This window comes from Festucalex cinctus, chromosome 3, assembly GCF_051991245.1.
Source record: "Festucalex cinctus isolate MCC-2025b chromosome 3, RoL_Fcin_1.0, whole genome shotgun sequence".
Taxonomy (NCBI): Eukaryota; Metazoa; Chordata; class Actinopteri; order Syngnathiformes; family Syngnathidae; genus Festucalex; species Festucalex cinctus.
The window spans coordinates 18,812,806-18,839,467 of record NC_135413.1 but is presented as its reverse complement, the minus strand read 5'-3'; the positions used below and the strand labels follow the sequence as shown (position 1 = coordinate 18,839,467).

The window sequence follows — 26,662 nt, the reverse complement described above, 5'->3', positions numbered from 1 at the left end:
TTAACTATTTGGAAATAAAAAATATATAACTTAAAAATAAATGTAATTATAAATAAAGATTCTCAGTGGCGTATGGTATGGGGGAAATGCTGGGTTTTTATGACGCTGAAATTCAATTGCCTACTCTCATGTACCCCCTGGAGTGCCTTCACGTACCCCCATTTGAGAACCTCTTGCACAGAGCATATCAAATCTTAACAAAACAAACTTGTTAATTGAAAATGATGAAACATTTTCACCATGCAGCCACTACATTGTTACTGTACTTGTGTTCAAATAATAGGTTTAGACACCAATGATGATTACTTCGAAATGTCATTGTGATATAAACCTGGAGGCGCTCATTTGGAAAATGGTGCCAGAAAACAAGGTTGAGTTGCAGGAAAAATGGAATGGAACCCTGATATATCAGAATTATTTGACTCCAAAACAAGACACGCACTGGGAAAAAAACAAAACAAAAAAACAACAACAATTTTGGCAATAACCTAATTTCAGGCATAGCTCTGACATACCGCACCAGACTATAATGTTTAGTTAATTCCTCAGTTGTCACTGGCTGACATTTCGACACCTTCTCTCCTCCCCCTACCCTACCCAACATTCCACACATGCGAGGAAGCAACAGCTAGCAGCAACCCCTCCGTCTGTCAGCCACAAGGCGTATTACAATGCAGAAGTTTAGAAACGCCGATTTTTCGCTCTGAGCAGACTCAAAAGCAACGTTTGACGAAACGTGGGACGTCTCGAGAGACCTCGGGTCATGGCTGGCCTTGGTAACTGCTAGTTATTTGTTGTTATTTGGAGCTTCAAATGTGCAAAAAGTCAGTAAGCTGTACTCGACGTCGAACAAGATGGCAGCAATAGCAGTAGCAGCAACACCGATGCAGGGTTTGACGGTGGCGTGGCTTTTCGCTGCTAGCCTCCTTGACGCGATGACTCATTTGGTTTACGGGTCTTACTGAAGGTAAGTCATCTTAGAAGATAAAACTGTATTGTGCTCAGCATGTTAGTTTGTGGGTGTGTTGATTGGTGCACCGAAATGACTTTAGCCCTTTGCTGGCTGCCTGGCTTGTTTGCTAACAAATAAGCTAGCCAACTTCGTAGTGTTTGCGTTAGCAGGCTAGCTTTGACACGAACCATTTGCCGACATTTAAGTACACTTAATGATAAACGATTTGACAGTTATTTATTCGGGCTAGTCTGGGTTGACAAACTCGATGTTGATGTGAAAATGATCGCGAACTAACTTGTGAACTGTCATGAAGAGGTTCGTTCGTATTATGTAACACGAGCTGCTAACGTAATGCTCAAAGTACAGTGCATAGGCTACAGTACATAGTAAGTAGTTCAATCTAGTCTTAAACTTTTCAAGTAACCCTCGTGCTCGAGCTGTCTGTCACTTAATTATAACATGGGTTTCAACAGGTGTCCAGACTGTTGCTGCCCTTCCCCCAAACACACCAACACTAACACCACCCCTCCCATATGGTTACTGTGTCCTAGATTGATTACTAACAAACTGCGTGTCCAGCTGGTATCCTTTGACAAGTGTCCATATCCACAAGTATCCACCGTGATACGTGGCTCTCCATTTCAGGCATGGATCTGGTCACCAAGCTGTGGGGTATCAGGCTACCGCTGGAGCAAACACGGGACATACACGTGTTTGCACTCTGTGTGTTAGTGCCCTGCAAAGTTCCGATAGACATGGCTGCATTACAAGGACACACAAGGGGAAATAGTTGCTCCTCAGAAGCCACATGGTGGAGAGCCTTTTTTGCATTACTGCTTGCTTAGTCTGTAGTATCAGGTCACTATTTATACTTTTGCAGCCCTGCAGCTGTGGGTGTTGAATATGGACGTAGTTAAAAATAAGTCCTTACCATCGTGGAAGCACTGTATTTTATGTTTCATTTGCATGTAACTTCCTGCGTAGCCGTACACATTTATACCTAAAATGAAACGTTCAAAGTTGAGCATGATCCTTCCGGGAGGCTAGTCAACTGATTAGTTCAGATTTCAGACAAAATTTAACATTGATATCAATGCCATTTACAAGTACCTCAAATTCAAATTGAGGGAATCATAGAACGTTTCATGTTTTTGGCAATATCAGAATTTATGTTATGCTTTTGTGTTGTCGGCCAAAATTTGAGATAGGCCGTCATTAGATGTGATTACCCAACTGTCCAAGTCTTCCCCACTCTTTCATGGGAAAATTTACTTATGAGGTTAGTCATACTTAAGAGGATAGTCATAAAACTTGTAAGTACAAGACAGTACTTCCAACTCCTCGTTACGCTCTTTGCACAATATTATTTCCATATATATTATATTATTTCAATCATTATTGCGTTTTAAAATGTCTCAAAAGGAGTCAGTAAAGTACAAACTATAGAAAGCAATATAACAGTAAGTGCTCAATAAATGGTAATTAAATCAAACCTGATGGTGAGAGATTGACTCATAGTTTTGTAGTATTTTAACATTTTTAATGGTCAAGTATAAGCAGAATTTAACTGTCTAATAATGTGGTGGAAACTGTCTCTGAAACCAAGTCTGCTTAATTCATGCATGGTAATTTCCGCTGGTTAGTTCTTGTAGGTGTTTACCGATCCGATTTCGGACGTCAGTCCGATATCTGCCAAAAAATAACAGTCTCGGGTTGTTGACAGCCTACATCCAAAATCACTGAATAGAATTCATATAAAAGTAGTCCATTCCAGCGACCGCTCTTGCTCTTCTATCCACCGTCTGGATGTAGCATGCAGCCCCCACATGATCAAAGCAACCGTCTATGACTGTGTGAAGGAGCTAACGAAAGGGTTGGGCATCAATAACCTGCAATCGAATGGATCCAGGACTAACATTATGGTCTTCATTCAGATTTAAAGAAAATTTGATTCCCTGTTTGCTGCCCAGAAGAAGCATGAATGAAAAGAAAATGTGTGTTGCGGCGCCCAGCCTTCCCGCTATCGCTGCTCTTTGCACATCCTCCGCTAGGCATACTTGCTGCTCAGCGAAGGTCGGTTGCAGGCATTGTGTGTCTTTAGGGCTATGCTTTTTACTAGCATTTTTGTAATGGCAAATACTTTTTATGTAGTGCTTTATATACACCATATGGTGCCCAAAGCGCTTTACAAAGCCTTACAGTCACCCATTCACACACACATTCATACACCAGTGGTTGACTTCGGCCATGCAGGGCGCTTCCACAATCACTGGGAGCAAATCGGGGTTCAGTGTCTTGCTCAAGGACACAACACGATCACAACTGCTGAGGTTGATGACCACTCTACCACTGAGCCATGCTGCCACACAGTAGTTGTATTCACATTTTAAGCACATGCCACGGGTTAGGATCAGGCAGAGAGCGTCACATCACAGCATCACGGGGATCTCATTTGTTATCAGTCAGAAGAAGCGTAGATAAGAATTTTGAGGCCTTAAATATACAACTGAGCACAGTGAAGACAGTCATCATCAGGTTGAGAAAATATTAGCATTACCAAGAACTGGATGTCTCTCTAAAATTAAAACTGCGAGGAAAAAAAATATCAGGGAGGCTGCTAAGAGGCCTTCAGCAAAATTGAAGGAATTGCAAGAATTTGGCTAATACTGGCTGATTTATACATGCATTTTGTATTTGATCCACTCCAGACCATCAAATATCTGTGATCTGAAGAAGTTTGTCAGCTTTAGAGCTGTTTTGCAAAAAAAATAAAATAAACAAAAGTGGGCATATATTGCCACATCAAGATAAGCCATACTGTTAGACTAGAAATAGTAGTTTGTTTTTCCAAAGGAAATGGACATACAGGTTATATGTAACGAAAGTGGAAAATGTTTTCTTTGTCGCCTTGTTCCCATTTGTTACATCACAAAAATCTCGCTTTTGTACAGGGGTGATGTGACTTTTTATATCCACTATAACTACCACAAATTTTCCCTATGAGAGAAATCATTTGAAACAGTGTTCAAAAAGTCAATACCTCTTGTTTGGTCAGATGGTTTTTGATAGAAGCACACCCAAAGTACCTGTCTGAGCATACGTGAGACAGTTTTAGTACCGGTAGTTGGGAAAACTGCTCGTTCCCTAACTTCCCTGCAGGCATTTCTTTTCAAACAAAACAGTGCCATGATTTTACTTTATCAGGTGTCTGAGTGTTGAAATCCAAGAGCAGTCTTCAGTCCCTTTTTGCTCTCTTATGCACAGCAGGACTTTTCCATTATTAAACTTTGCCATTTTGAATAAATTGTGATTGAGTCAAGACAATGTTCACAGTCTCAAAATTAACATAACTCAAAGGAAAGAAACACATGCAGACACAGCTTTGACATGCCAGAATGAATTCAAAGTCAAGTGTTATGTTACCACAGTCTTTGCATTTGTAAACCAGTAAAATGGTATATAGTGACCACATGAAAGGCTGTACTTGTTACTTTTTACCAGTCAATTCATGGCTTGAAGTGTTGCCTTCCATTTTCAGCTCCAGGTCGGTGTAAGTAATAGGGGTGTTAAAAAAAAATCGATTCGGCGATATATCGCGATACTACATCGCGCGATTCTTGAATCGATTAAAAAAAAATCTTTTTTTTTTATTATTTATTTTAAAGAGCTCAGAATTGTTCATTCGGTAGTCTTACCGATTCAACGTCCTATCATCATTGCCTTTTTTTTTTTTTTTTTTTTTTTTTTGTGTGTGTTTGTGAATCGATTTTTAAACTTCCATTTTTAATGGAAAAATATTCAACAAAACGTCTGACTTCGGGTTAGGATTCACACCTTGAGCATGGAAGAATGTTATATGAACGGAACATTAAGCCTTAATATTTTATTTTAATGCTGTTCAAACATGAAACAGATTACAACCTCTATAAGACTGAAATTTCAGATAAATAAATAATACATTTTCATATAAATCTTACTCTACAAGCTTACTGATTAGTATTTTCTAAATTTGAATGAAAAAAAATCGCAACAATCGACTTATAAATTCGTATCGGGATTAATCGGTATCGAATCGAATCGTGACCTGTGAATCGTGATACGAATCGAATCGTCAGGTACTAGGCAATTCACACCCCTAATATATATATATATATATATATATATATATATATATATATATATATATATATATATATATATGTATATAATGGGCTTCCACTTGTTAAAATTTGAAGTCTATTTTGGTTTAATTTGCCATTTTCAGCTTTATGGTGTATACCGTTTACTTGTATGCTGCTTGCTTTGCGGTTTAACTCGGTGTGAAACTGACCCGCTACATTACAACAGGCTTCCCTCATCTCCTATTACAGTATACTAGTTCGCGTTTTCTGTAAGAGTGTCATGTTGGCTCAACCTTTCAGACAGGGTGTGTGTAACGGCAACAACTTTGTTAAAACCCAGAATACTTCTGTTGGTTTTGAATAGTGTATAAATGACAGATGTCAAAACGATCATCTGAAGAAACTGAAAGCGCTGTAATAAACCAGCTGGCCCCAAACCTTACATTGTTTTAAAATTGCTAGTTTTAAAGCAACTGTACTGAAAAATTAGGAAACTATAGTATTTCACTATCTGGAGTTGATGATGATGATGATGATGATAAACTGAGGAAATTATTTAGTTTTACTCAACTTGTACAACACGTAGAGCAATAAAGAAAATGGTGAACTACTACAAAACGCCAACACAGCTCCAATCTGGTTTAACGACAAGATTAGATTTCTAAATCTGGATTTAAAACTTCAAGATTTGGTTTGAAAAAACTGAATTTGGATCAAAACTAATTGTGGTGGATTATGTTTGTGGAAAGTATATATTTTTTGGTTCCGGCTACTGCCAATAACATAATTTTACTGAATGAGGCAGCATCACTAGTTAGCCCTGACATCACACAACAACAAAGTTCTGGGTTAACGCCAAACTTAATATGCATCAGACCTGTGACTTACAGGTGATCAGTCCTCAACTCCTCGGTGTACCCTGACTCTGACTCTAAGCCAGCATTTTTTTTTTCTGTTCCAGGCCTTTTGTATTCTTTTACAGAAATGTTGCCCACAAAAATGACTGACGGACTTAATGAGACTGGTTTTACTTTTTTCTTTTCAGGTATGGCCTCACAAGTCTTGATTCAGCCATCACACTTGCACTCAGCTCAAACAAGTGCCTTAGGAATCACCAACAGCAAACACAAAGGGGAAGCCCACCGCAGTAATAAAACCACCAGAGCCTTTTCCATACCACCCCCACCTAAAACTTATGTGATTGGAGTCAACTACGGAATTGCCTACCCCAACAACGTATTCCCATCAACAGTTGATGACTTTGAAAGATTGCACTGGACAACAGCAATCAACAAAAGTGAGGAACGTAGTCCTCCTCCCGCGGGATTGCCCACTCTGGAGAGGAGAAAAAAAGACCTAGCTAGGATTGAAGATCAGGGGTTGCATTGTCAGAACAAAGGACTTAACGAAAGGAGACTATTTGAAGAGAAGGAAAGGGACACAAATGAAGCAGGTGGGGGACATGTAAACCTAAACTCAGGTGTGACCCAGAGATGCAAACAGAAGCGAGGTGAAGTAGAACTACAGCAGGATAACAACTGTGTTGGAACCATGCAGATAGTGGAGGAGGCATCTGATCTACCTTCACTTCCTGCTTCGTCTACAATGTTGCAAACCACTACAGGGAATTATGATGTTGCAAAACCGGGGTGTAAGGGGGCACTGCCTGCTCAAGACAAAGTTGGGGAATCGGCTGTCATTGGGCATGAATCGAATGGGACAAACATCAGGTCTAACATCACAACCAAGGCAATGGCTACCACGAACAGATCAGGAACGGGAGATGGCGACTATCAGTTAGTTCAGCACGAGGTTCTCTGCTCATTGAAACACAGCTATGAGGTGTTGGAGTTCCTTGGACGTGGCACCTTTGGTCAGGTGGTGAAGTGCTGGAAAAGGGGAACGAATGAAGTGGTGGCTGTCAAAATACTGAAGAACCACCCATCATATGCACGTCAGGGACAAATTGAGGTGAGAATACGCTGCATGCGTATATGTTGGCTAATATTTTGGGAGACATGCACGTCAAATTTAGGTTTTTAATTTTTTCATGTGACGTTAACATGCCATTTTGTTTACAGGTGGACATACTTGCCCGTTTGAGCAGTGAGAATGCAGATGAACATAATGTGGTGCGTGCCCTAGAGTGCTTTCAGCACCGCAGTCACACCTGTCTGGTGTTTGAGATGCTGGAGCAAAACCTCTATGACTTCCTCAAGCAGAACAAGTTCAGCCCACTGCCACTCAAAATCATCAGGCCGATACTGCTGCAGGTAATGAATAGCTAATCCTCAATAGTAATCGCAACCTGTAATCTTAAATAATAGTTGTTTTATTGTTTTTATAGGTAGCGACAGCATTAAAGAAACTGAAATCCTTGGGTTTGATTCATGCTGACCTGAAGCCGGAGAACATCATGCTGATAGACCCGTCCAGACAACCCTACAGAGTTAAGGTTATTGACTTTGGATCCGCCAGCCATGTCTCAAAGGCAGTCTGTTCCACCTACCTGCAGTCCAGATACTACAGGTGAGGCAATGCACTTTCAATCAAAGCTGTACATTTAACATCAGGTACAGTAAAAACAATAAAAATCCGTATTTGGTTAATTTGGGTCATAGCACAAATTCGAGGCACAATGCATAGTATTACGAAAGGTATGAATGAACCTGCATGCATTGCACATATGTGACATAATACTTTGCATTTTCACTTAGTCACTTAGCACTTACATTATACTGGTTCTACTCTCTTCTGTCTTGTCTGTTTGCATTGCTAGATGGATTCATATGTGTCTCTCCACATTCAACAAGTGAAGTCACACCTTGTATTTTTCTCTTGCACAACATAGAGGGAACTGTGAGGGACAAAACAATGAATCTCTTATTTACTCAGTAGGCCTATGTTTTGCTAAACGTCAAAGTACACCCTCCATTTAAAAGAAAATATGCTAAAAGAAATACACTATTGCTACAAAGTACAAAATAACAATCTGGGAAACTAATTCTCTATATAGTGCTACTTGTTCATGGTTCATTTTTATTTCTTTGCAAAGTTAGTTGCCATACCAAGTATTTCTGCTACAACCACAGTACAACAGGTGAGCCATTCTATTCACTTACGCTTTCTCGAACAAGTCTTAGCAAGTAGATTGATTTGGGGCATGCAAACTATTCCTTCCACTTGTGCAACATTCTTTTGCACGGTGTTTGTTGCTTGGAGTGCAACTTGAAATTTTACTTTGTTCGGAACAGGATTTCTTGTTGACCTAGAGAAAAACATCCTCAATGTTTACAATAACACATATTTTAGCACAATCTGTGGACTTGAAGCAAACCTTCTAGCTAGAAATGTAAAGTAGAAAATGTGCTGCAAGTATCAGTAAAATCTAGATTGTCACGTTTCCACCCGAGACAGGGGTGGTGAGCATGGGGCTGAAAGTTATTGCATAACATACAGCTTTATGTGACACTTGTGTTTGCTATGTGTGTGTTGTCTGGCTCTGTGTTTGTTTGCGTTTTGATGTTGAGTAATGACAACAATGCCAATACCATGGCTGAGCAAAAAAGGGGACAATTTGGGGGGATTGGCGATGGGGGAGGTCACTTTGGTCTGTCAGTCTGCTGAATAGTGTGGTATGTGAAAACCCATATTTGGATCCAAGAAAAACATTTAGACATTCCTGTGTGTGCCTGGGTGTGCTCATGTAAGTGCCACTGGGTACCAGCTCCAAAGGCTGGATACTTCACACAGGTTACACAATGAACTAAACGTACATCACAAAAAGTCAACAGCTCATGAGAAAATACATCTTTTTGATCTTTATGGTGGGACTAGGTTGACTGCTTAACCTGCTTGAACCACAAATCTGTATCAATCTAGGTCTGGGCGACATGGCAGAAAAAAACGAACCAAAAAAATTGATGATTCTAGTAGTGTTTTTACCCCCACCCCCCACCCCAAAATCTCTTCCAGAATTCGCTATAGTAGTTACTTAAAAAAATTTTTTTTTTTTAAAACATATTAAGTTAAAAAAGAAAACATGCTAGCTTGGCATAACTTATGTTTTTTTTTTTTAAACAAGTTCCCTCTGTGATTAGCAGCCATGTTGGTAGTGAAAGCTGTGAATGCCAGTGAGGATGCACTTCAAACTTAAAAGTTCGTATCTCCCTGAGCGGCGAATGCTTGCAAATGCAGCGAATGTTGGATTCGCCAAACTTTTCTGACGTATGTTGGTGAAAATCAGGGGGGCCGTCTCTGTCATTAGCGATATTTAACAGCGGCTCTGTCTGTATTGACTTGGCAATACAAAGCTTACATTTCTACACAAATTCCTCCATTTCCACCCCACTTTAATCTACAAGCAGGACAGCAAATCATTACCACTCATTTCCCTTTCAGTTTCAGTAGCGCGACAGTGGGTGCAGTTGCACTACTGTAGTTTAAAACATACATTGATACACACAAACTCACACTCACCACTGAGGAGAGATGCTGCAGGCTCCATTTAGCAAGTCCGAACATGAGCATAGGTTGCGAGCGCCGCCTCCTTGTGCCTTGTTTCCTCTTCCCTGGAATGATGGTTGTGGAGAATGGGTGCTGATATACATATGCTACAAGCGGTTTACATACAGGTATGTGTGAAACGTGGTCTCTAGCATTAGCGACACATCTTACTACACCCTTTACCACTGTTAGCAAAACAATGGATACAAGAAAAATTTTAACTTGTTCAATATGTCCTTAAAAATGTTTGAATACGTTTGCAACCTTTCACAAACCCTAACGAAACCCAAAATTCGCTATGTTCGCAAGCTTATGCCGCTCACTGAGATACGGGCTTTATTGTTATTTTTTTTTAATAGAATGAACTCAAAATAAATGATTAAATTGGTCAACTGCCTAGAAGACCAACTGTTAAGCTTGAGCAGTATAATGTGCTAAACGTCTTTAGTAGTAATTTCTTCCAATGACTTCAGCGTGTCTGGTTGACTGTCTCATGAGTCCATATTTTGTTTATTTATTTTTTAAATCTGTTAGGAAAATATTCTCAGATCATGCTTGCCTGCTTCACTGCCACTGTTACTCAGCCTAAGAGTAAAACCAGCTCACACAATGTAAATGGAACACTGGGTTATTTAAATAATTCAGCTCAGCAGATCAGGTGGAGGGAAAGGCGGTTCAGGATGCTTACAGAGCTCCTCTGTGATCAAAAGAGGTGTTGTTTTAGACCATATCTTCTGAGTTCTTTGATTCACACTGTCAGGCCTTACGCTATTGTTTCAGAATATGAGTTTGATTTTACATCAAGCAAGATGCCATGTGAATGTGTTTCTCCCTTCGAAGCTATAGACTGCTTACAAAAGGATGTGTGAATGAAAGCCGCTGTTATTTGTAGTATATATCACAATTAAAATATCATTCGAAATATTTGCAATCATCTCATCAGTTCACACATCACTCACACCCGTAACAGTGGGATCGTACAGTCACGGTCATTCGTCTGTTTAGTTAGTATTGATATTGTAGACCGTTAAGTGCTTGCTCCTACGATGGGATGTTACATATAAGGTGCTTACCGTTCCCACAGCCACAGTTGCAGACTGGACCAAACTAAAGATTAATTTAAATTTCTATCTCCTTTGGGTGTTAAATTACATGATGTGGTTAAAAGACTCATATTTATTTTGTTAGTGGGAGGTGTTGTCTGCGCTTCTAGTGGAATTTTGATTTGGCAAACTTGGATGCTCCATGTTGGCTCGGTCGGAAAGACAATGACACACACAGACAGTAAATGTCATCTTTTATCTTCACATTGCAGCGGTGTTCATGTTGTCCAAACAGTTGCTCTCTAGTGTGACCAGTTAGTTCTGGAGCCAGGCTTGCATGCGTTCATGCTGTATTTTTGTGTTTTGTGATGAGCGGTTATGGTAGGGGAATACGGAGGCCTTGGCTTTTTAGTAGGGCTGAACGATTATGGAAAATAATCAAATCTTTTGGTATTCATGCACACAATTGTTCATGTTTTGGAAAGTTTGGGAATACAGTACAGGCAATTTAGGCAATTGGTAACAGCGGAGTAAACTTGACAAGCTTATAGTAAGTATTGTATGAAGGTACATTCAAGGACTGCCAACCAAACAGGACATCTTAAATGCAGATGAATTAACGCCATTAATGAATTTAACCTAACAGTATGATTTCAAAAGATGGTTCCGTTAGACATCTATTTCTTTGGCCCGAGCACAAAAACAATACTTGGGTCGTTTTTTTTTCTGATTTGCTCTTTGAGTTTTTCAGTGAATAGTGGATAATAGGTTCCTCAAATTCTGCAAATTTAGTTCCCTGTTTTTATTGCAATCGGCTGGCGACCAGTTCAGGGTCCCCCCGCCCGAAGAGAGCTGGGATAGGCTCCTGACTTCTGCACAAATGCATTTAAATAGCACAAAGAAAAGTAGAGCAACTCATTTACCATCTCTATATGGGCTATTTGGTTATTAAGCAAGGTATTGAATGAATCCAATCCTGCTCTATGACGAGATATAACAATAAAACATTTTTGTTTGAGACATTTCAATGAGATTCTTCTGTTGTTGATCATAAAACTCAGTGATGCATTTTGCACTTTGTTCTGTTCTGTACTGAATGAACAAAAGCGTTGCGTCATTGTTGCATTGCATAATGTAGCTTCTTCCTGTTTTGGAATTGATAGGAAATTGCTGTTATTCACTGTTCCAGGACAAATACGACCGAAAAAAATAGATTGTGTTGTAAAAACTGTTGAACAACATCTTTATATATACGTGCGTAGACACATTCACACAAACACCCACTTTTAGACACATGCACACATACACAACAGCAAACATTGCCCCCATTTATGACCATACTATACTGTTATTATAGTCTTTGGTCCAGTTGTTGCTTGGTAACTGTCATTTCCCCCTGTTGTTGTCACAGCAGTGGCTGCTATTTGTAGCACTATTACTCAGAGACTGTGCCCAGGCATAACAATTGTTTTCGTACAGCTGCCTCTTACTACTATTGCAGGTTTACTAGTCGTGTTTGAATTGTGCAATTAACCCACGCTGTAATGTCCACTTGAACGGACATGCTTTGTCTTCTGTGCAGCCTGTCAAATGTATCAGATATATTATTTGAAAGTACAACTGCTAAGCATGCAACAATATGGTCTTCTTTACTAGCACTCTGCATTACTTGACAGAAATATTCTTTGGCAAAATTAATATAAGGAACATAAGACCGCGGCTTGTTGTGGTTATTGTAATATCTACTCATATCATGGCTACTATTGGTAAAAAACTTTGCATTTCCTTTGCTCTCCTATGTGCAAAGCTTTGATGCTTCATGTACACAAGAGATTGAGACATGGTGCTGCTTTGCTGACTAAAGGGCACTGACCACTCCTTCTGTCCTTAACTGCAGATTATGCTGCTTAGCTCAAATATGTCCTCCATGTCCACCTACAATCAGCTGGCCATCTATTGCTGTGCAATTGTTTCTTCAACCTTTGTACTCAAAATGTAAAGGCAAAGTAGACTGAAACAGTGTCTCTTGTGGCTAGTTTGAAAAAGAGAGCTGGTCAGTGTCAACCACTACATCGACATATTTTACCCTAAATGTTGATACAGTACAGTATCAGGCTGCATAAGAATCTTCCCATGATAATTTACTGCACGCTCTCGCACAGACCACTATATTGTATAGACTGCTCTGTAACACTTAAATATAAAGATACCCAAAAGACAATTGTTTTCCTTCCAGACTGTTTATTGATCTCGCCTACCTACTGAAAATTCCACAACAAAAGTTTTTCATGTTGCAGATTAATAGACATGACTGCTTCAGTCGTACCACATTGAATCAAATTGTAGTCCCACTGAATCGAATCATTCCACTTGAATGGTATTTTTATCCAGATATTAAAAAATATATATATTATTGGAGCGATGCACACCCCAAATTGCTGCATTACATATTTGGATAGTGTGGTAAAATTTTATTTCCGTTTGATTGTAGACCATATAATATGGCAGCTGCCCCTCATAATCATGCATTTGCACATTTCCACAAGCATTATGTTCTTGTTGTTGTTGTTTTATAATGAAGAGAATCTATTTATTTATAAGAATCTATTTCTCACTCCCTGAGCAGTATCTTTTGATAGTTGGCCTATAGATTGACCATTACTCAACAAGTGTTGCCAAGCAAACATCTTTGAAAAGTCCTGAAAATGATCTCTTGTATGTCCCTCTACTTGATCTGTTGCGAGCAACTCTGACCAAGAGGTAACCTGTTAATGACCTCTGTTTCTTCTTCTTTTTCCCCCCTTTTCAGAGCTCCGGAGATTATTTTGGGCCTGCCATTTTGTGAAGCTATTGATATGTGGTCATTGGGATGTGTTATAGCAGAGCTCTTCCTGGGCTGGCCCCTCTACCCCGGCGCTTTGGAATACGATCAGGTAATACTCTTCACTAACACATTCATATCAACATTTAGAAATATAACTATCAAACTATATGTATTGTGGAGAAGATGGAAGTGGGAAAAAAATCTAAATTGACTGAATTTTTATTTTTAAAGTACCGTATACTTGTGGTACTCAGAAGGTTAAATAATACATGGCTTGTCAAAAACTACATTCAAAAGCATTTCTTGTTAACATCTATAGGGCGCTCTGGAATATCACTCAAAAATCACTATTAACGTGTTGTCTCATCTGCCCAAACATGGAGACAAGCATCAAAATTAGCCAGGGGAATTATTTTTTTATTTACAAGACTAGACACAAAAATGAGAACACCAGATATTCATCAAACTTAACAGTATTGCTCTGTTTCCTCAGTAATACCCTAAAATGGGGCACCGGAGGTATACTTTAATAGCTTACACTAAAGTATTTTTCCCAGGAGATTGCGTCCAAGTTCCAAGTATACTGTATCTTCATTGTATGTAGTCATTATTTTGTGACTGCTTGATATCTTTCTCACTGTATGATGAAAGTCAGATCGAGCAAGGAATCCACTTAAATGTTAAATGAATCAGGAAATTGTTCTTGGCAACGTGCGACAGTGTTGTGTGGTCTACTCTAAACGCCACAACTGGGACTCCAACTTCATTTCCCCCCAAGGGTGATGTGGGAGCCTGGGAAAGGTCTACAACATGCGCACAGTGACATTGTATTCGTGTATTTAACGCAACTCTGTGACGATCAGAATCAGTTGTTATTTACTCAGCATGTTAATCCTAGATAAATACACTTGTGCAGTCTCCTTATTCAAATGATTGTAGAGTAGTAAGAGTTGGTCTAGTACTCTCTTACACTTGCACTTTGAGCCACGCAAAGTATGCTGCCCAATGCCACGGCTCATTGCTTATCACTCGACAGCAAAATATATTTATAACCACAAGCTTGATCATGGAGTTTGCAGACACTGTTGTAATTGTGTGCCTTGTTCCGGGGGTTTTAAGTCCAATGCTGTCTGAACTCTTGTGTTTATGTGAAAAAACAACAGATTATTCAAACTTTATGGCCAGAATGGATCAGGGAAACTTTAAATCAACGTTTGTATCCAGTGACATTATCTTTTTTTTCCTTTTTTTTTTCTGTCAGATCCGCTACATCTCTCAGACCCAAGGCCTACCCGCAGAGCACTTGCTCAACAAGGGCACCAAGACCTCCCGTTTCTTCTGTAAAGAATCAGAATCTGCATACCCCTCCTGGAGACTAAAAGTATGTGTGCACACACAAGAAAATGTACATAATTTTACCTTTTATCATATTCTTGTTTAGTGTTCTTATATAATCGATTTAAACCAAACTGAACACTGCTTTCAAATGCCACGTTTCCACTGAATTTGAAACAGCCTGGTTCCGCCCTGTGTGGTGTGATGTTTCCACTACACTTTTTCGAGGACATACGGTGATAAGGGAACAGTTCTTCAGAACCTCTTCCAACTTCCTGTGCAATTGCTCTAGGCTATAATTGCCATGTTGCAACTGTTGTTCATGTTTTTGGGGTAAACAAAACCAGTGGCTGAAATACGTGAAATACCATGGCAGAATCCCAACACACTGAAAGTGTGCAGTGGAGGCTCACGCAGTTAATACATTTAAATGATTGCCTTTTGTAATAGAGACGCAACAAAGGCCAGGCCGGAACAGAGCAGGGACAGGCTGTTCTGGAACCTGTAATGGAAAAGCGCCTAAAATAATTCATAAATTGAAGTTGCAACACCGTTATTTTGTTTTCAAATTGTGAATAATAATAATAATTGTGAAAAATTTGAAAGCAAACCTACTTCTCTTTTCTGATGCGCCTCAGTCTGAGTGATTTGTGTTCACAATACACAGACATCTTTGTTTTTGTCATTCCACAACATTTTCACACGTTTGGGAGAGAACATGTGGTGTTAAACCTTTTTGGCCCTAATTCCGAAAGGTGTTTGGTGCAAACACAACAAAGCTCATCAACAGAAGGACACCTTTCCTACCATGAAGAAATGGTGGCAACAGAAACATGTTTTCTATGTATTTATTACAAATTAGAATTCAATAGAATTAGCAGTAAGTCATCTCTAAAGGCAAGCAACTCGAACATCAGAACTTTATTTTTGAATTAATTAATCAGTCACTTTAGATGATGGCAAATGTGTTGTGACTCCCATTTAACTTGTTTCAATACTGATTACTTCTGAACACCAGTTAGAAGGGTTTGCACACTTATGTAACCTTATTTCAACATTATTTCAGTTCCCCCCCTCCCCCCTCCCATTTGTTTCGAGTTGCACAAGTTACAGGTCACATTAATAGTCAAATGTTTTGAAATTATTTCTGTTGGTCACACTTTCCCTTGGCCCACATTTGAATAGGGGTATGTAGCCAATAGCCACTGAATATAAATACTTCGCAAAGACCTAAGCCATTTTGTCTTTTATGCCATACTGTATTATTTAAAATTTTTGTACATTTTTTTTTTTCTCCAGACAACAGAAGAGCATGAGAAAGAGACAGGACTTAAATCCAAAGAAGCCAGAAAATACATCTTCAGCTGTCTGGACGACATTGCACACGTAAGTCTAAACAGACACGTGGTAGGGATCAAGTAAAGCTCTAGCCTAATAATGCTTAATTGTTCCTCAGTCAAATAGCCATCAGTATTTTAAGTAAATGTGCTCCCAGGGATTCTTATACATATTTTTCTTTTGAGTGTTTCCCTATACCTTCCTTTCAGGTGAACTTTGTGTTGAGTCCTGACAACAGTGACATACAGGCAGAGAAAACAGACAGGAGGGAGTTTGTCTCTCTACTGAAGAGCATGCTGCTGATAGATGCAGGGGACAGAACTGTTCCCTCCAATGTCCTCAGTCACCCTTTCCTCACCATGACTCATCTGTTGGACCACCCACATAGTAACCAGTAAGCCTTTGATAAGTGACTGACACCGTGTCACACATTCCAAATTCACATATTGTCCTCTTCCCCATATATGTATAGAGGGATTGCAAATGTAAGGTTACATAATGTCAGGTCCAGTTAACTGGCCATGTATGCAATACTGTTTTTAATGTTTGAGCCTAAAAAAAGGTGTCTTTCTTTATTATTTTTTTAATGATGGAAGTTTTTGGAAACAACACTATTACTGTTACTGTCTAAAGCCAAGAAGCATTTTGTGTCCTAATTTAAAGAAAAATGCAAACTAATTAGGGGATCTTTCAGCATGTAGCAAGATAAAGGGTTTAAGTAAATAAAAAATGGAAGATTTTTATACTGTCCAAGTACATCTCAAGATAAACATAACGGAGCATGCATTTGACCTGCTACCATAGATTCAAGGGGATAATCACAAAAAAAAATGCAAAATCATATCAATAAGCCAGACAATCTTGGAGTTATTGCAAGCAAAGGATTTTCAGCATAATATATGGTATATCGTTCACTTGTCAGTCTCTATTTTAGGTCTATCTCTTCCAATACTTTAACTCAACTAAAACTATAGTGATAAGTTGTAAATAATGCAATCTTGATTATCGAATGTGCACTTTGTGTAATTACCCACTTTCTCTGCCCTCTTCCAATCAGCGTGCAGTCATCTTTTCGCATCATGGACGTGTGCCATGGCCGCCCCAATAATGCAGTTTTTGATGCACTGAACCAGAACACCATTCATTTCTCTAGACCGCTTGTTGGTCCCACCACTTCCTCTGGCCTCCCTCTGGGCTACAACAACATACCAGTTCACACTCAGGTAAAGTTTTGTAATTTGTCTATTGTATGCGGTTATCATTTGTTTTGGCCACTAAAATAAACGCCAACATCAGTTTACTGTATCCTCTTTCACTGTTCCCAATGCAGCCTATTGCTCAATCAGCTCCTTCAGTGTTGCATCCTGGGATTGCTCTAGCGGCAAGGAATGGTCAGTTTGGATGCAGTGACTCCTTCCCACCCATTCTTCTTTGTCCACCCAACATTCAAGGTATATCAATCATAGAGTATGATCCGGACACAGCAGAAAGCTTTGCAACATGTTCTATTTTGAATAGCAAAAGTATAAAAGCACAGTAAAAATTCCAAGCATATCAATATGCGCCCCAACAAGCTACATGGCCTCATTCTCTTCTCTGCTACACAAATAAACAAACAGGCTAATGTTTGCTGTACACTGTACAGACTAGCGAGTGACGCAAATAAAGCAAGCACAAACAAGTGGCGCAAAACTGATGTTTGTATGATAACTTATTAGGACAGCATCTGGGTAACCAGACAGACTACTTGAGCACATCTTTGCTTGTGTAGTCAGAAGAAGATGATGATCTAATCTGTGATGATATTTGAGCATGGATCAATGTATCCTATTTGCTGCCAATGCTCTCAATATTCTTATTCTTCTTTCGCTACTGTGCACTGTCACAGGATAGAATGATGCCCCAACTACAGAGCAGTTCAGACACATACTGTATTACTCTTCACCGATCAACTGTTTCATCCCTATAAGATCATTTGGAAATACAGTAAAATGTAAATTATTGGTCTTGAATTTATTTTTGTTGTTTGTCTTTTAAAGGTAACCTTAACCAATCGGTCAGCTACTCAGTTCCAATGGTACCTCAAGCACCTCCTCTCCAGACCCTCCAAGTGAGGCCGAGTGTAATAACACAGGTAAGGCATGAATCAGTTCAAGCTCCCCCTACATACCTATACTGTTTTTTTTTTATTGTAATTTATTGTTCCAACACAAAGTATTTCCGTGGTTGCTGTATTAAAAATCTTGAATCAGATGTCTAATATCAGGAATTCTGTCCTGTCTTTACAGCCAGCTTGGTCAAACCGGGGTCAGCAGCTCCTGGCCTGGCCACAGATGACTGCAGTCGGTGTGCCCCCGACTCACCCTGTTCCACCACCCACATCTTCCCTAACTAATGACAACACAGTCTGTGCACCGAGACTCAGCGAGTGGGGGTTAGTCACAAGTGTTTTTGCATTTGCATTCGATAAGACCCAACAGTACAGAACTAAAGTGTTGTGCTTTTTCTCCCCGGTTACTCTTATTTTTGACTAACACAGGAAAGTACGTTATAGTACCTTAATGCAGCAGCCACTCCTGACCAATCATGTGCCAGCTGTCTCTGCACATCAGCCTCTCAACGTTGGCATAGCGCATGTTGTGTGGCCCCAGTCAGTTAATAAAAGAAACAGGCAGCAGCATCACAACAGGTGAGTGTTTATTAGTCCTATACAAAGCTGGGTTATATTAGCACTGTCAAACGATTATTTTTTTTTTAAATCAGATTAATCACGTCTTGGAATTTTTTATTAATTATGATTAGTTACTTAAACAGGCTATTTTTCAACAGTTTTTGTCTGCCAAATTTGAAGAACACGTGTTAATTCTTTTTATGTTCTACATCTATTTTTAGCATTTTTGATCCACTGCACATTCATCCTCCTCTTCATCTAATCAGTTAATTACTTGCATAATTAAAATTGAATAATAATAATAAAAAAAAAATGACCCCAGTATTTTGACATGAACAAATATTGTGAATATCATACGCAAACATTTATTAAATGTTTTGCTTTAATGCACATAGATATGTTTATGGCTCAACACAATATGTGTTACATTTAAGGTCAAACTTTCATACTTATCATATTTCAAGTATTTATTTGTTTATCTTTACATAATTTGGGCTTCCAGCTCCGAAAACCCACAAAATCAGGATTTAAAAAAAAAAATTGAGTACTGTGAAGAAATCACCCTGTATACTTTTGTTTTGTTTTGCATGGGGAAAAATGAGCGTGGATGGATGGAATTGATTTGACAAAAAAACTTTCACTTACTATGGTAGTTCCACCTAGCTGCCACCAGGTGGCAAACTGAATAACAAACCAGGGAGGTGATAATCCACCACATATAACAAACCTATGGTGCAAAATTAAATCTGCAATTACTGAAAATTAATCAATAACAAGTTGGGTAAACCCACATAATGAATACAGTACTACCACTTTGTGAAAGAATTAACTGTGAACGAAAGAAATGGCTCACAACAAACCCTTAATTTTTTAACTGTTTAGGAGAAAAAAAAAGAAGTCTGTAAAGTGGTTTCGCATCCTAGTTTCCGAATCAAAATTTGCGTTTTGTGCCTCATTAAAACACCATCAATACTAAAATTGAAAATCACAGATTTTTAAGTTTTTCCAGTAATTGAACGTTGGAGACGGCCCGGAAAAGCTTTGCTGGGCACAAGCTGTAACACTCTTGCATCACCTATGCATAGGTTTGATGCAGGTTGAAGCAAGATCGGTGGTACTCGGCTACTTGCACCACGGCGGTTCGGTAGCAATTAACTGAAAGTAATAAACAGACAAGGACACATATACATTTGAAAATATCTGTATCGTGGTAGAGTATAACGTTATTGACATATGAGATGTCCTTTTTTTTGGGGGGGGGGTTCCCCATCATCAAACATTGCTGCTGCTCTGTTGCTTTATTCTAACCCAACTTAACTGTCTATGCATTCCCTCTTGTTTTAAAAGGAACCTGTCCCATCCAGTTAGCATCCACACGTCTCACTATCGATCCCCCAAAACGGCCAATGTTGTTGGTCAGGCTGTGTCAGGAATCAGCAAATCTGAGAGGGAGGTACCTCAGGTGGAAACACAGCAGCACACGCATCTAAATTCGGATGAGGAGGACGATGATTCACAAGAAGGGGTGGGCTTCCTCAAAGAGGATGTACCAAACAAAGAGCTGCAGCGAGATGTCGCGCTTCTCATGGGTGACACACCGAGTCCAACGCACAGCGTGATCAGCATTCACAGTGAACCAACAGATGGTGAAGAGGTAGAGGAAGACAAGCCACAGTTGTGCTGTCTAAGAGGGTGAGTATCTTTAAATGGTTGTAATGGTATTTCAGGAAAGGACAATATGGAGAACTGAATAATTTTGCACGGAGTATAAGCTAAAAGGCAGTTATGTTGTTTCCTTTTTCATAATTCCAAACCTTGACCTGTAAATGTTGCAACAGACTGGAATTTTGGCCTCAAATAACATCACCTGTTTTGTTCTTCATTTAGGTGTAAAGAGCAGTGTGTATGTGAGGTATGCAGAAACACCAGTGTGACGATGGAAAGAGTGTGTTCCCTAAGCAGTCCTGACAGCAGCCTCAGCACCAGTTCATTTGCATCCAACTCTCTGCACTCCAGCCCGTCTGCGTCACCCTGCAAAAGACCCAACAGGTTTTTGTTTTTTGGTTTTCTATTTGAGGGTGTTTGTTAGCCAAATAATTTGAAGTGTTAATTTTCCACAAGAGTAAAAATACACCCATTTTGACTGTACCAACCGAATTGTTCTTCTGTGTACATACAGTATGTCTGAAGATGATGGTCACGAGAGTGGCTGTGAAACTGTAGAGGGCTCCCCTACATCCAACACATCGACATCCCCCCATGGCAACAGTCCGTATTGTTTCCTTGACAGCAACCACAACAGTCGCCCAACTCTAGCTGCCGTGGTAGCGCCATTGCCTTCCCCTGCAGTGCAGAGTCGGAGGCCTCGCGGTATCAGGACAATGGTGGTTCCACCAATGAGAGTCCAAAACAACACTCAAGGAACACAGCAGCGTTTCCAGAGAACAGGTTAGTATTGCCACTTTCACTGCTGAACAAATTCGGTCACAAAAGCAAGAAATGACTATCCGGCTTAACACAGTGTTTTCATTTCATTAAGTTCTTCACATGTTTCTAACAGGAATTTTGGAACGTTTATCTGAATTCACCTTTTTAGCAGACCAGTTCTAGGCAGTAAGTTGGCCAGCCCACAGTTTCTGTTCGGCCCTCACAGTGACTTTAAAATCAAAGTAAAACATAAAATATGTGGGGCTTTTATGTGCACAAATGTGGACACTATATTTAGCAAATTTTCTGACCCCTCTAGCAACTATTTTTCCATACGACATTAGCAAAAATGACATCAGTGGTCCTAATGTTACCAACATTCTTACTTTCTGCATGTTGGAGGGAAGAGGGCCAACAATATTTTGCACCATACACAAATCTATAGTTTCATGTACTTTGCGTATTGAGTGTATTACAAGTCATCTCTGTATCATTATACATTACCATAAGTACCAGTGATGCCATGGTACCGCTGTGTGTGTACCACAGAATTAAGCGGGGAAAAAGAAATGCAACATTGCATCTCGATAATACCAGAAGTTATAAAACTATGACAGAACGATTGGGCCTTATATGCAGGCCCAGCCTCCTCCGCTCCAGCTTCGTGTCAGAAGCGCAGTAGGCCCGGTCGCAGCGGAGCAGCTAAGAGTGCAGCTGACTCCTAAAACTAGTGTTGGTATTGGTGCATCCCTTTAAAAAAGAAAACAAAAAACACACACACACCAAGTCCATAATTATGATGCCCTAAATATTGTTATAAATATTTTTAATTAAGGTTCTGGAGGTGGGGTAATATTTCTCACAAATTTGCCACTTTATAATGTCATAAATCTGAGAGTGTATTTTTTGCAAATTTGCCACTTTACAGTGTTGTAATAATTAGTTTATTTCTTGTAATTTATTTTATTTTTTTTCCAGATTTGCCACTTAAATGTCATAATTCGTTTTCTGCTGTAAGTTGTGAGATTTCTTTCTCGCAAATTTGCCACTTTATAATGTCATAAATATTTGTTTGTTTTTTGAGTTATTTTTCTTGCAATATTACCCCCTCATCAAAAAATAATAATAATTATAAAACAGTCAAATGAGGAAAATTACTGCAGTAACTGAGCTTCTAACTGTGCTGTGATTTGAGTCAGCAGTCTGTTATCATTACAATCAAATCTGAAATGTTTGATACCTTGTACTTTTTTATCATGCACTAAATGGCAATCTTTGTGCCAGTTATGATCTCTGCCACTTGGATGTTTTGGGTGTCTACTCTGCAGGCCAGAAGGAACCAGTAGGGGCTTACCGCCCTCTAGTGGACCATAGAGGTCTCAACAGGTGATCACTGTGGGACAGCAGTTTTATAACTTCTGGTATTATCTTTCGTAACTTCAGATGCATCCAAACTAGTAGAATTTTATGTTTTCCGACAACTAGTGACTTTCTCTCCATCAGTGTATCAACATAAACAATAATTGCAAAAGTATTTATTTCCGATATGCCATGCTCCTTTCAAATGTCATATTTTAATTCTAGGTTCATGGTTTTGATTAATTAAATGTACTACTCTTGGAGGGAAAGGTGGATGCATTTTTCACCCCCTAATAAACAAGTCTAGTCTTTGTCTGTAGGTTTATGATGTACGGCAAACATTGGCTGTTTTTTAAGAGAATGTTTTTGTTGGAGCCCAGCCCCCATGTAGCGGCACCTGAACTCCCAGGATGCATGGATAGGTAGATGGCTAGATACTAGATACTTTTATTATCCTGCAGGAAATTCAGTCAGCTCAGTTCCTCAAATAATGCATTATAGAAAGAAAGTAAAAGTAGTGTAAAATATAGGAAATAAGATATGTAGACAGTACAGTATACAAAATGATGTATTTTCTCACCCATGACAAAAAAGGCTGCTGCACTATAAACAAATGTGCCAAATTAATTTTTAAGTCCCCCAAAGTCACATCAGCCTTTTGACTTCATTTACATGGAAATGAATGTCCAGCTTTGCACAATTTGCTTTGCAGTCTTCAAGCGGTCAAATCTGCAATGCTTTTACAGTACAAGATCTTGGGACAAAATTTGTCATGTTACAGCTTTATAAAAGCCTAAGGGAGAACGTGTCCTCCAAATATAATATCCATACAGTATGTATGAGTACTGCATTACTTTGCATGCCTGTTTGACATTTTTCTCAATTCTTATTTCCCCCTGTTTGTAGTCTTGATGATCATGCGGACTAAATTAACAGTTCTCCTTGCAGTGTGAAGAATATTTGGACTTTTGTTATCACGACTTGTCTGACTAAATTCTTTTCTGTCAAGTCTCAGAGTCATGGTCCCGATCCAAAGGGCGCTGCAACATTACCGGACAACAGAGCACTCCCTCCGCAATCCCCCTCCTTCAATCAACACCTCTCATGTCGTGGCAACAAAAACGGCAGCAGCAGCACCCAATGAGCCTTGGACAGGTCTTGTTGCCTTCTTTATTTTTGCTGTTTAAGTGGTACAAATTATGGTAAAACTCCGTTTAGTCATGAGGAATATGTTAGATGATAAGGTGAAAAAGCACCATATATTCAGCTACTTGTGGTTGTTGGAACAACCACCAACATGACAACACATTTCCAAGCTGTGCAAAAGATTTTCAAATAATATGCTAATGCTTGTGATTGTTTAGAAAAGGAACAAAATAAAATAAAACCCTTTAAATAAACCGCTCCGTGAAAAGAAAATCACTCCCTCGGAAGTCCGGTGTCTTACAGGAAATCACGCCCATAATTGTTTCTACATCAAAAACCGTACCAACGTCTAAATACGTCTTTGGGACACTTAAAACTTTTAAAATAGAACGGATTTATACGTTTTTGTGAGCAAATGGGTTAATGACCGACATGTTCAACCAAACCATAATAATGAAAGTCTTATACCGCCAAACACCATAAACAGGTTTAATGGAAATGAGCATTATTGGCATAAATGTTATGCATGTTGCATCACATTTTCAACGCCTCAACTTTTTTTGTGGAGCACATCAAAACAACCAAATAAAGAGCTGTACATAAAAATGTAAAACAAAACCTGACAACAAAAGAGAATTAAACTGTATATTGATATACAGTATATTTCTCACAGGCATATATCATCTTACACATCCACATCCATTAGAGCTCAATGCTGTTGAACTATACTTAGTTACTAGATGGTATGCAACTCTGAATTTGATTTGTTTGTATACTGGAAAAACTGGAAAAATAAGTGAATGTTTAAAAGTTTATTTTTATTCGTTCATAAAACAGATTTCATGTTTTCAGACAATGTTTTTTGTTTTTTTTTGTCCTGCTTTAGGTGCAGCCATTTGTTTCCAACCACAACATCAAAGAGTGGAACGGCAACTACGGGCCACTGCGACCTCACGCCTTTATCCCCCCTACTGTCCACACACACAACTTCCCCCACCTGCCACACAACAGCCCCAAGCACAAGTTAGGCGCCCCGCCCACACACACCCTGTTATCTTACCCTCCCAGCGGACCCCTCCCCACAGCCCCCCACCCTATGTTGGCCTCTCATCCTCCTCCTCTACTTCAGCACAGCTACAGCCTCTCCCACACCCAAGGTGGCGCTATTGTCCACCAGGTGACCATGGGCCTCGGCAGCCATTCTCAGCAACCTGGCTATCACAGGCTCCTCCCCTCACCAACAATCTACCCTCATCAACAGCCCGGCTACGCCTGCCACCCCCACCCGTTCAAACCCGCCTTCCCCCCGCCGCTGCCCCCTCCTCACCCGTACATGGGCTCACCAGCCGCCTACACGGGTTTCCCTCTGAGTCCCACCAAACTGGGCCACCATCCTCAGTTTTCTTATATTTGAGGAGTCAAGTGGGCCCGAAGCAGCACCAAGGGGTTTCAAAGGCGAACGGGAAACACAGTCGGGCAAGTAGAGCACAAAGCCAACATTTGTGATCAGGAGAGGAAAACGCATATAAATAATGTTCAACAAGTTAAATTCACTGCGTCTCTAATCTGATGGTTAATAGCTTGTGATAAATTGTTGACGCTACTTCAGTTCGGAAAGACTTTCTGTCAAAGCGTACGTGTCAGCGGATGAATAATGTAAAGCTTTATTGAGAGCGCATGAGATGCAACATTGACGCGATTTAAGGCTGTGTCCTTTGCACATATTTTCTGTCATGTTTTGTTTGAGAATCTGTCATGCGGCTACCTTTCATTTCATCTGCGTTGCCTTGTAGCGTGTGCGTACCACTCAGATCTGCTGAAGCCATGCTTGGAATTTGAAGGCTCTCTTTGTTGTTGCTGCCGCCATCTGCCAGTGCCTTAACAGCAGAGCCCAGGATGTCACTTCAGGAGTTTATATATAGTATATAAATATATATATGTGTGTATTGTACATTCAAATAGGCTTGCAGCACTTAGCCTTCAAACTCTGAACATGATGGGCGTTTTCGATAAATAGGAAGATTCTTTTTGTTTAAACAACTTCAGTTTGCTTACAGGCTGCACATTTAGGGCTTTGACTGAATGATTTTTTTTTTTAATATGTATAAAGAGTGATTTGATATTTTGATAATCAATTTCTACTCGCTATAGTACTTAATTCATAACAGTATTGTCACTGTTTACTGTAACTGCAATACAATCTAGATAGACTCTGGGTTGCTGTTTGTTTTTCCTTTTTAGTTTGATTTGCAGTTTTTTTTTTTTTTTTTTTTTTTTTTTTTTTTTTTTTTTTTTTGTGTTGTTCCGATACCGATAACTGGTATTCGCAAAGGCGCCGATACCGCATTAAAACAGTGGTATCGGTATTGGTGAGTACTCGCAAGTAACATGCCGATACCATTAATTCCAACGGTAATATAGGATTTTGGATGCAGCATCTTGTGTCTTGCTCGTGCACGACATTCACTGATGTGTGACATGTTCACTGCATGCCGATCTAAGATATCCTATGGGCCCCTGAATGCTCTAAACCAATGGCAGGACAGTTTTTTCATGTTGAGGAAAAAAAATGTAGGTATTGGTATGGTATCGGTATCGGCCGATACTGCAAAGCTGGGTATCGGGATCGGTATCGGGGGCCAAAAAACGGTATCGGAACAACACTAGTTTTTTTTTTTTGGGGGGGGGGGGAGTGGCATAGATCTTGAAAAAAAGTTGTTTTAAATGTTCACAGCATTTGAAATAATTGAGTAATTTACAGCACCCTTGCTGAGCTATTTCATGATCAATGTTCTCACGTCCAACCTGTTCTAGGTTGAGCCTGTCCGTTTTGTTACATTCCTTCAGGGTGTATTATGCATAGCCTTGCTATTATTTTCATGTGTTCGATTTTTGCGTGGAGTAGTGCTCAGCTGGTCTTTTAAGGCAATCAGCACC

At 39.6% G+C, this 26,662-nt stretch overlaps 1 protein-coding gene across 1 annotated transcript; it reads left to right on the top strand.

Annotated features, from left to right (window-relative positions):
• The first annotated feature begins 620 nt into the window (after nt 1–620).
• Nucleotides 621–26,002, top strand: hipk3a (homeodomain interacting protein kinase 3a). The gene is made up of 18 exons (XM_077516395.1): nt 621–967; nt 6,122–7,047; nt 7,158–7,349; nt 7,424–7,605; nt 13,435–13,558; nt 14,711–14,830; nt 16,084–16,170; nt 16,332–16,516; nt 17,180–17,345; nt 17,453–17,573; nt 18,162–18,256; nt 18,411–18,556; nt 18,662–18,811; nt 20,141–20,485; nt 20,681–20,842; nt 20,973–21,241; nt 23,589–23,734; nt 24,612–26,002. The coding sequence occupies exons 2-18, from the start codon at nt 6,124–6,126 to the stop codon at nt 25,137–25,139; spliced, it is 3,942 nt and encodes a 1,313-aa protein (XP_077372521.1). The 5' UTR covers nt 621–967; nt 6,122–6,123; the 3' UTR covers nt 25,140–26,002.
• The last annotated feature ends 660 nt before the right edge of the window (nt 26,003–26,662 follow it).